The 11,688-nt window shown below is 41.9% G+C and overlaps 1 protein-coding gene across 5 annotated transcripts in view; it reads left to right on the top strand.

Annotated features, from left to right (window-relative positions):
* USP48 (ubiquitin specific peptidase 48) overlaps positions 1–10,125 on the top strand; it is a 104,376-nt gene extending 94,251 nt beyond the window's left edge. For 3 of the 5 annotated variants that reach the window (XM_025400369.1, XM_025400376.1, XM_025400361.1), the window contains 3 exons: positions 1,451–1,499; positions 7,870–7,896; positions 9,269–10,125. In XM_025400369.1, coding sequence (XP_025256154.1) covers positions 1,451–1,499; positions 7,870–7,896; positions 9,269–9,291 — 99 coding nt within the window. In that variant the 3' untranslated portion in view covers positions 9,292–10,125. The remainder of the gene's footprint in view (positions 1–1,450; positions 1,500–7,869; positions 7,897–9,268) is intronic. The other 2 variants (XM_025400392.1, XM_025400385.1) reach the window with 2 other exon arrangements.
* Positions 10,126–11,688: the final 1,563 nt, after the last annotated feature.

Raw genomic sequence — 11,688 nt, 5'->3', positions numbered from 1 at the left:
TGTATTTTTAGTAGAGTCAGGGTTTCACCATGTTGGCCAAGCTGGTCTCGAACTCCTGACCTCAGGTGATCTGCCCGCCTCCACTCACAAAGTGCTGGGGTTACAGGTGTGAGCCACTGCGCCCGGCCTCAGTGACTTTTCTTTGACAGTGTCTTAGAAGCCCCTACTTCCACTGGGCATGGTAGCTCACGCCTGTAATCTCCACACTTTGGGAGGTTGAAGCGGGCGGATCATGAGGTCAGGAGTTCAAGACCAGCCTGGCCAGCATGGTGAAACCCCATCTGTACCCAAAATGCAAGAAAATTAGCCGGGCGTGGTGGTGGGCACCTGTGATCCCAGCTACTCGGGAGGCTGAGACAGGAGAATGGCATGAACTTGTGAGGTGGAGGTTGCAGTGAGCCAAGATTGCGCCACTGCACTCCAGCCTGGGCAACAGAGGGAGACTCTGTCTCGAAAGAAAGAAATAGAAAAGTCACTGAACCAGCCTCATTTACCCAATTCTACCCTCTCTAAGGGCCTGATTTAGTCGCTTCCCATTGCCTCTTTTGTTTCTTGGCCAAAAGAATCCCTGCTGTTCCAAATACCACAACATCATGTGGTAGAATCATTGTTCAGGTTTTTTATTTTGAACTGTGAAATGTATGCTTTTCAAACCTTGGAGCCCCAGTTCTGGTGTGATAAAGTTAGGCCCTGGAGTGATGAGGCAGACCCATATCTACCCCATCCATGCACACACACCCCTCATCCCACCACCTAACCCCTCTCTCTGTTTAACATTCTGCATTTCCTGGAACTATAGGCTCTGTGAAATGGTTTTGAAAACACACTGAGTTGCTAGATCCTAATGATCCTGTCTAACGTCCTAGAAACAGCCTGTATTGTTGAACGGTTTGTACTTCACATGGGCAGCTAGAGTCTGTACTGGTCATTGGCCTCATTATCCTTGCAGCTAACCTTATCATAAGCTCAGACATCATAAGCTTCCTCCTGAAAAGGAAATGGGTATCTTGTTCTTGCTGGTGACGTGGGACAAAAGTATAATTTTAACCTAATTGGTATTCTGAGAGGACCAGTCTAACTTTTTATTTGTACCCCTCACTACCACTACCAGTATCTTAGCTCACATTGGTTACATCAGTCTTTAGTAACCCCAGGGTGTCTAAACATTTCCATGTCTAAAGGTGTCTTTAAGAGTGGGAAAATAGTCCCCTCTGCCTTTCCTCTTCACACACACAGTGTACCATTTCTGAGGTGTTGACTCTAGACCCATAGCCACCAGGGCATCCACTGTTAAACCTGGACACCGCTGGCTGTGGCTCAAACTGAGTTCTCTACTGTATAGTGTGTTTTTGTGTCTTGTAGCAATATCAGTAGTTGAATCATGGGCCATACTTCAGATTTCAGATTCCTGCTCCCTTGTGGTTTTGAATTGTCTTCATTTGTTTTCTAGGCTGATGAACCAATTGCAGATTATGCTGCAATGGATGATGTCATGCAAGGTAAAGATGAATTTGTTTTAGGAATCTGCTGATTAGGTGTTAAATGGAGGTGGGATTTTAGATATTGAAGCTTTAGTGTACAATGCTTTTACTTTGCACCTCGAAAAAAGCTTCCACATGTTATTACAGTAGAATACATTGTTGGTCTTAAAAGATCATAGAAAGGAGAGAAAGGTATCTTGGAAAGCTAACCTGAGGAAACTGAAATAAATGTGAGCTCTGCCGATGGAGGAGGTCAACAAGAAGCAAAGCTAAGTCAAATTGCAGTGCCCCAGACAGGCACACACAAATTAGAGGCCCAGGTACCTCTGAAGGTGGGAATGAATTGTGAGCCTAAAAACAAGATAACACGATACTTGTTTGGAAAACTGTATAAGAAGCAGTTAGACAACTCCCTGCCCTTCACATCCTTTTCACTTCCCCACCCCACCTGTACCTCAGATGGGCACCCAGAATTATGTGTTTCCACACTTGGAAAAATTAAACTAGTTGGGAACAAAGCCTATACCAAATAGGAGACTATCTCCTAGCCCTTTGCTCAAATTCGGGCAGCCCATTACTTACCTTCCCCCAGGTGGGAAGGGATTTCTCTCCAGGGAAACTAGTCAAAAAAATAACCAATAGATGTAAAAAGTCTGGTTCTGTATGATCAAGTGGGATTTCTCCCAGGGATGCAAGAATGGTTCAACATATGCAAATCAATACATCACATCAGCAGAATGAAGGACAAAAATCATATGATCATCTTAATAGACAAAGAAAAAGCATTTGATAAAATTCAGCATCCCTTCATGGTAAAAACTCTCAACAAATTAAGTACAGAAGGAACATACCTCAATATAATAAAGGCCATATGTGAGAAACCCACAGCTGACATCATACTTAATGGCGAAAAGCTTAAAGGCTTTCCTCTAAGAACTGCAATAGAGAAGGAGAGGCATTTTCACCACTCTTATTCAGCATAGTATTGGAAGTCCTAGCAAGAGCAATTAGGCAAGAGAAATAAGTAAAAAGCATGCAAAATTGGACAAGAGGAAATTAAATGGTCCCTTTTTGCAGATGACGTGCTTTTTTTTCTTTTTTTTAAATAGAGTCTGTCTCTGTTGCCCAGGCTGGAGTACAGTGGCACGATCTCAGCTCACTGCAGCCACCACCTCCTGGGTTCAAGTAATTCTTGTGCCTCAGACTCCTGAGTAGATGGGACTACAGGCACATGTGCCATGACACCCAGCTAATTTTTGTATTTTTACTAGAGATGAGGATTTCCCATATTGGCCAGGCTGATCTCGAACTCCTGACCCCATGTGATCCGGCCACCTGGGCCTCCCAGAATGGTAGGATTACAGGCATGAGCCACCGTGCCAGGCCGACATTACGTTATATATGTAGAAAAACCTAAAGATGGCCACGAAAATACTCTTACAACAACTGATAAACATTCAGTAAAATTGCAGGATACAAAAGTCAGTGTACAAAGTGAGTTTCTATAGTGTAGTGATTATCATGTTCGCCTAACAAAAATCAACATACAAAAATTAGCAGCATTACTATACACCAATAAGAACTAGCTGAAAAAGAAATCAAGAGAGCGGCTGGGCGCAGTGGCTAATGCCTGTAATCCCAGCACTTTGGGAGAGCGAGGCAGGTGGATCAGTTGAAGTCAGGAGTTCGTGACCAGCCTGGCCAACATGGTGAAACCCCTTCTCTACTGAAATTACAAAAATTAACCAGGCATGGTAGTGCATGCCTATAATCCCAGTTATTAGGGAGGCTGAGGCAGGAGAATTGCTTGAACCCAGTGGGTGGAGGTTGCAGTGAGCCAAGATCACACCACTGCACTCTCTAGCCTGGATGACAGAGAGACTCCATCTCAAAAAAAAAAAAAAAGAAAGCAATTCCAATAATAATAGCTACAAAAAAATTAGGATTAAATACCTAGGAATAAATTTAACCAAGGAAGTGAAACACCTCTACAAGGAAAACTACAAAACACTAATGTAAGAAATTGAAAGACACAAACAAATGGAAAGACATCCTGTGCTCATGGATCAGAAAAATTAATATTGTTAAAATTACCATATTACCCAAAGTAATCTACAGATTAAATGCAGTCCCTATCAAAATACCAATGACATTCCTCACAGAAATAGAAAAATACAATCCTAAAATTCATATGGAAGCACAAAAGACCCTGAATAGCCAAATCTTAATCCTCAACAAAAAGAACAAAGCTGGAGGCATCATGCTACCTGGTTTCAAAATATACTACAAAGCTATGGTAACCTAAACAGCATGGTATTGGTATAAAAACATAGGACAATGGAACAGAATAAAGAATCCAAACATAAATTCATGTATTTACAGCCAACTAATTTATGACAACAGCACCAAGAACATACATTGGGGAAAGGGCACCCTCTTCAATAAATTTTGCTGGGAAAACTGGATATCCATATGCAGAGAAATGAGACCAGACCTCCGTCTCTCACTATATGTTAAAATCAACTATAAATGGATTAAAGACTTAAATGTAAGACTTGAAACTATGAAATTGCTAGAATTCAATATGGGGGAAATGCTGTCAAACGTTGGTCTAGACAGATTTTAGCTGAGACCTCAAAGCACAGGGAACAAAACCAAAAATAACGAGATGGACTATATTAAACTAAAAAGCTTCTGCACAGCAAAGGAAATAATCAGCAGAGTTGAGGAGACAACCTGTAGAATGGGAGAAAATATAATCTCATTAAAAAGTAGGCAATGGACCTGAATAGATGTTTCTCAAAAGAAGACATAAACATGGCCAATAGGTGTATGAAAGATGCTCAGCGTCACTAATCATCAGGGAAATTCAAATCAGAATCACAGTGAGATACCACCTTATCCCAGTTAGCATGGCTGTTATCAAAAAGACAATAACATGTAACTAGGATGCAGAGAAAAGGGAACTCTTATACACTGTTGGTGAGAATGTAAATTAGTACAGCCATTATGGAAAACAGTATGGAAGTTTCTCAGAAAACTAAAAATATAACTGCCATATGATCCAGCAATCCCACTAGTGGTATTTATCCAAAGGAAAAGAAATCAGTGTATCAAAAGGATATCTGCAGTCTCATGTTTATTGCAGCACTGTTCACAACAGCCAAGGTATGGAATCAACCTACATGTCCATCAGTAGATGCAATGATAAGATATGTTATATTTATATGTACACATACAATGGGATACTATTATTCAGCGATTAAAAAAATGAAATCCTGTCATTTGCAGCAACATGGATGAAACTGGAGGAAATTATGTTAAGTGAAATAAGCCAGGCTCAGAAAGACAATACTATATTTTCTCATACGTAGGAGCTAAAAAAGCTGATCTTGTGGCTGTAGAATGATAGTTATGAGTGGGTGGGAAAGGGGCTGTATGAAGGGAGGTTTGTTAATGGGTACAAACATAGAATTTGATAGAAGGAATAAGTTCTGGTGTTCGATAGCACAGTAGGGTGATATGTTGTATATTTCAAAAGAGCTAGAAGAAAAGATAATGCAATGTTCCCAACACAAAGAAATGATAGGCCGGGTGCAGTGGATCACTTGAGCCCAAGAGTTCAAGACCAGCCTGGGCAACATAGTGAGACCCTGTCTCTACTACAAATTTTAAAAAGCCAGGTATGGTGGCTTGCACCTGTGGTCTCAGATACTTGGGAGGCTGAGGTGGGTGGATTGCTTGAGCCCAGGAGTTGGAGGCTGCAGTGGGCTGTAATCATGCCACTACACTTAAGCCTGGGTGACAGATTGAGACCCTGTCTCAAAAAAGATGAAATAATATTCAAGGTGATGGATATACTAAATACCCTGATGTGATCATTATACATTGTGTGCATATGTCAAAATATCACCTGTTCCCCATAAATATGTACAAATACTATGTTTGGTTTTTATTTTTTATTTTTTTGAGATGGAGCCTCGTTCTGTCACCCAGGCCAGAGTGCAGTATGGCTCACTCTGCCTCCGGGGTTCAAGTGATTCTCCTAGCTCAGCCTCCTGGGTAGCTGGGGCTATAGGCATGTGCCACCATGCCTGGCTAACTTTTGTATTTTTGGTAGAGACGGGGTTTCACTATATTGGCCAGGCTGGTCTCAAATTTCTGTCCTCAGATGATCCGTCCATCTTGGCATCCCAAAGTGCTGGGATTACAGATATGAGCTATTGAACCTGGCCTTGTGTGTATTTTTTTTAAAGCTGGTTCATGTCCCAGGCACCCTTTAGTCAATCCCACCATTGCCCACTGAACAGAGATTTCAGACATCTTTTTTTTTCCCCCCGAGATGGAGTCTCACTGTTGCCCAAGCTGGAATGCAGTGGCGCGACTCAGCTCACTGCAATCTCCCCCTCCTGGGTTCAAGCGATTCTTCTGCCTCAGCCTCCCGAGTAGCTGGGACTACAGGCGCCTGCCACCATGCCCAGCTAATTTTTGTATTTTTAGTAGGGACAGGGTTTCACTATGTTGTCCAGGCTGCTGTAGAACTCCTGACCTCATGATCTGCCTGCCTCAGCCTCCCAATTTGCTGAGATTACAGGTGTGAACCACTGCACCTGGCCCAGAAATCTTTTTAGTACCTCATACTTAGGTAGATATGAGCAGCCAGATAGTTGAGGAATGAAAGCCTGGGACCAAAATTTGTCGAGGAAATAGCATAGGAAGCATAAGAAAGCTGGAAAATAACCTATAAATAATGGCCAAAAAAAAAAAAAAAGAAAACAGGAAGAGGAACTATATAAAAGGAACATTTGGAGCATAGAAAAGAGTTCATGGAAATGTAAAAAATGATTGCACCCTGGGTTTGATACAGTAAGTAAAAAACTAAGGGTAAGACGGTCAGGAAAGCATCTAGAAGTAGGAGGGAAAGCCAGTCGAATTCACAGGATGAAGTCAAAGACGAGATAATGGAGCAGTGCCCACGAGATCTGAGGGAAAGCGAGTTCCAATCTAGAATTCTGTAACCCTCACACCTGATGGCCCCTTGAACATATATAAGGCCTCTAAAGATTGATCTGTCATGCACCATCTGCCAAGATACTGTGTGAGGATGTGTTCTTTTTCTTAAACATTAAATCAAGAAAGAAATCAACAGTGGACCCAGTAAATAGGGGATCAGCCTAGGATAAGATGCCCTAGAAGATGGTGAAGGGAAGTCTCAGAACTGCTGTTCTTCAGCAGGCAGCGAAGACACCTGATCCATATTGGAGTGGTGGGACGCGAGCTTCAGGAAGGGATGCCACAAGGAAAAGTGGAAGTGATGATGAATGTCTTCAAGAGGTTACAAGTCTTTAAGAATTTACATGTGAATTGGAGATAAATACAGAGAAAATGAAACACATCAGTAATTCAGTAGTTACTAAGCCCAGAAAGACCAAGTCATACCACATAGGAAATAAAACCAAGGTGCACGAAGGCATTCTACTGTGACCAGTATTAATGGAGTAAAAAGTAATGCCAGCCCTGGAGACTGGCTTAACAACAACAAACACCACTTCATCAGGAGGCTGGGTCAGGGACAGGTGCTATGTAAGCGGTGAAACGGCTGTTTGTATCATTCACTGAAGAATTTATTAGATTTTATCTAAAATTGTGAAGTAGGCCGGGCATGATGGCCCACTCCTGTAATCACTTTGGGAGGCTGAGGCGGGTGGATCACTTGAGGTCAAGAGTTCAAGACCGGCTTGGCCAACATGGTGAAACCCTGTCTCTACTAAAAATACAAAATTTAGCCCGGCGTGGTAGCAGGTGCCTGTAATCCCAGCTACTTGGGAGGCTGAGGCAGGAGAATTGCTTGAACCCAGGAAGCATTGGTTGCAGTGAGCTGAGATCATGCCGCTGCACTCCAGCCTGGGCGACAGAGCTAGATTCCCTCTCAAAAAAAAAAAAAAAGTAAATAAATAAAATTATGAAAAGCATGTTATTTAGAAATAGGCTAAACACCAGAAGAAGCTGCTATGAGAGTCAAAAGTGACTCCTTCCAGAACTTGGGAACGAACGGGAGGAGGAGGCCAAGAGACACAAGTCCGGAGGAGTCAGCTACGTGGCTTCCCCCCAGGCCACTCCTAGAGTCGTGCACAAGGTGTGCCCCAGTTACAAACCTTGTCCTGTCAGTATTTGACTTTTTAAATGATGCATATGTATTGCTTTGATAAAAACAGAAACAAAGATTGTTCTGAGATTAATAACATCCATAACTTCAAAGATGATTATTACAGGTGACTAAGATAATCAAAAGTTATTTTAAACTTTGTCTTTAAGCATTGAAGTGATCTTATTACTGTCTGTCACGACAATCTTTTCAATTTAGAATTACTTTTTTTCTTTTTTTCAGTTTGTATGCCAGAAGAAGGGTTTAAAGGTAAGTTACATTTGTCATGTTTTGTTCATGAATGTCAGAGTCATCCTGTAATTTTCTATTAAAGCGAAGGCTATAATTTGATTTTTAAATTTTAATCCAATCTGAGTCTCATGACTGAAATTAATTTTAGTTAAATGCATTTCTTATTCAAGCTTCTTCATTATCTTTTTCAACACTCAAGCCTCAGATGGGGCCTCAGCTGGGGCCTGTGTGTGAGAACTGTTTCTTGCCAGATGTCCATTTGGCCTTCCCTTTCTCATTTTATGGGAGGTTGGGAAATTAGCTAGTGGCATTTCGAGATTTATTTTTAACCTTTTCCCAGTTCTTCCTATTAAGTCCCCTCCTAGAGCAAAACAGTTTGTGTGTAACTATTAAGAATTAGTGGTACAAGAATTTGTCAGATTTTATCAGGTTCAGTGAAAAGATTTAATTAATCACTTAGCATTAAGGCATTTGTTGGATTATTACTTCAAGACACGGTGGTGCTCGTACTACATCTGGGCCATGTAGTTGTGCACACCGATAATATTCAAGAAGTCATCAGATACAGACCTTTGACGTTTTCGGATTTTCCTGTTGCTGTCTTGATTCTTTGCCGGCTACTCCAGAAGCCCATGGCAGGCCGTGATTTTACTAAGGAATGACTTTGAATCACATACCAGGTATTCCTTGCTAAAGCAAATAAGAGACAAATCTACTGGCCGAAATAAAGTCTTCCTCTTGCTGCAGCTTTGTTGTCTGCATGTTACCACTACAAAGGGACTCCTGATGGGTCAAAACAAAGCAAAAAATGTCTTTATGAAAAATGGTCACTGGCTGGGCACGGTGGCTCTTGCCTGTAATCCCAGCACTTTGGGAGGTCAAGTCAGCTGGGTCACTTGAGGTCAGGAGTTCGAGACCAGTCTGGCCAACATGGTGAAACCCCGTCTCTACTAAAAATACAAAAATTAGCCAGGCGTGGTGGCATGCACCTGTAATCCCAGCGACTTGGGAGGCTGAGACAGGAGAATTGCTTGAACCTGGGAGGTGAAGGTTGCAGTGAGCCAAGATTGCACCATTGCACTCTAGCCTGGGCAACAAGAGTGAAACTGTCTCAAAAAAGAAAAATGGTCATTAAATGAAAGCATCAATAAAATCTGGTTAGTTTGTGTGAAGATACACTTAGGAAGCACATGGCTTTCAACAGAAATGTGATTTAGCGTAGGGCCTGGAGTCTGCTGGTATTTTGTCTTATCCTCCCACACCAAGGTGCTGCTGTGCTCATTTATTAAATTGGATGTTCCCTGTTGATGATGTGTTCTTGGTAAATGGAATCCATGACCTTTTAATCTGTAGTTCACAACTATCCCTCCACGTGTGTTTCTTTTCCCAGGTACTGGTCTTCTTGGACATTAATCTTTGAATACTTGCTGACTGCTAAGAAATGACCAGAGGGGAAGAGGAGTTTGACATGTTAGGGCATTAAAGCAAAGGTGGATTTAAGAATTAAACCATTACATGCCCCTTCCAAAAGGCAGAAATCGATTCAAACGTGACTGTCCCAAATGCCTTATGTCAAATAAAGCAGATTGCACTGATGGACATCAGACTTGAAGGAAATGTTTCCAATTTTATATTTAAGGGGGGTGGTGGGTGGGAGGGGGCAAGTAAAGACGGAACAAGTTTAGTAGCAGTAATAGTAAATCATGTTTACATATGAGATTTATAGTCGTGGGAGGGAATAAAGTTCTGTTATATTTCCTTGCTCGAGTTTCATACCAGATGCGTTGGTCCATAAAGGATTGTATCAAGTAGATGAGACAACATTCTGCTCTGAACGAAAAGTAATTTTAGAGACATAACCTGCTTACCAATGCCTGTCTTTGATTCATATTCTACTTTCAATAAAGCATGAAAGTGAAGAACTTGTCCTAAGTGTGGAAAAGTGTCTTCAGATTTAGACTCTCCTCCATGTCAGCTGCAGCGCCACCCGCCTTACACTGCCCGGCCGTCGGTCTCTTGGTGTTGGGTAAAGGAGGGGCACTTGCGTGTCTCCTGCAGTGAGCAAGGAATTATGTCTCATTTTTTGACTTCAGAGGCTTTTTGCTTTGGTGCATTTCAGAAAGGATGGAGAACATTTATTACGTGTAAAGCATCTTTTTCCGGTTTTGCTGTTATTCAAAAGTGGGAATTTTACCTGGCACGTTTGAAAATAAAAAATCTGCCTACGTATCAGAAGCGTAAATCAGACTGAAGTACATTTGGATAACACAAGGTTTCTATAAAACTTGTTCTTCCTGTTCTCCATGTCACTGTTTCTTGGACCTCAGTTCCCTTTTTGAAAGCATTCTTCCAAAATGCCCTGAGAGGATATCTTAGATCCTATTGTTTAAAAAAGGAAAAGAGTATATGGATGGGGATGTGCTGTCCATCCAACTCAGGATTGTCATTCTTAGCAACACGTAACCGAAGCAATATTCTTAAGAATATTGAAGGGTTTTTTTAATTGAACTTAAGTCTGGAGTTTTTCCTTTAAAAAAAAAGTTTTCTCTGTTGAGTACGTATGTATAAGTTTGTGGCTGAGATGCTAGCTTAGGCATCTCTCTTGTTAACACTTTTCTTGGCCTTGGGTTTGTGCAAGGCGTTTTCCCCCTTTCATGAAAATTTGAACTCAGATAATGGATGAGGAAGGCAGATTGTGGTTTGAGACCCAATAACCTTGGCAGCATCCCTTTTGAATAGCTCCTTTTGTCAGAGTAATTATGGCTGTTTAGTAAAATTCTAACTTCGTGTTTGTGTTTCCCCTCTGTGTTTCTAATGTATTCAGTCTGTGCCCTCTGAGGAGGCAGGGGGTCTCTAATGAGCCTGTGGGAGAAGATGAGAGCTGCACATAGCCCCCCTCAGAAACCATCCTAGGAGCGGAACCAAGAGACCAGCTGTTCTGGTCTTGCGGTTGGCACAGGTGAAGGACTTGAACTTGAGCTGATGGATCCTGATTTTTAGATCTCATTGTTTTATTAGCTCCAAAGAAGTGAATGCAGGAGCCTAAAAGTATAACACAAACTTCTTCTTTCTCAAGGTAAAGACTTTTATACAAGTTCACATAATGCTTGATGAAGCGGCTTCCTTTTCCTTACAAAGAAGCTTGTTGGCCAGAGAACGTTCTTTTCGGGGATTGACATAAACATGTTAGTAGCCCCCAGAAATCTGATACATTTTCCCCAATTTGCTGTTGATAACAGTTTTGAAATTTGTTACTTGGGTATTTTTTCCGCCTGCAGTGCTACAAAATAACAGCCTTTTGTAAATCTTTCAGGCTGGTACCTGCTCTGAGTACTGGCTTCTTTATTACCTCTGCCAAGGGGTGGGGTAGACCCCAAGCGAGTAGCTCAGGGTCGTCTTCCTCCTGCTCTGACAACTTGCCTTGTTCTGCTGGCACTGCTCAAAGTAACTGCAGCCCAGCGGCTCCAGCGACACTATGAAGCTTTATTACAAAGGCAGGAGATCAGGCCCTAGACCCACTGAATCGGAATCTGCATCCACAGGCCACTCCTGTGCTCTTAGAAATCCTGGACTGGGGCCTCTCCCACCCATAGTAGGCAGAGTTGCAAAGACACGTATGCTTGTATTGAATGGCTTTGCATTGCCACCCTTCTCACTTTGTACTTCCCTGTACAGGTAAAGGGTATAATCTAAAGCCCGATTCTCGTTTCTGTAATTACGAATAGATGGAGTCCATTTGCCTTCTGGACTGTGAAAAGTTCAGAGACTCTTTGTGTTGGGGTTCTAATGCTGTGCATGTGTACTTTTTTA

The sequence above is a fragment of the Theropithecus gelada genome, chromosome 1 (genome assembly GCF_003255815.1).
Source record: "Theropithecus gelada isolate Dixy chromosome 1, Tgel_1.0, whole genome shotgun sequence".
Lineage (NCBI taxonomy): Eukaryota > Metazoa > Chordata > Mammalia > Primates > Cercopithecidae > Theropithecus > Theropithecus gelada.
The sequence above is the reverse complement of the archived record's forward strand: the minus strand, read 5'-3'. Positions and strand labels throughout refer to the sequence as shown.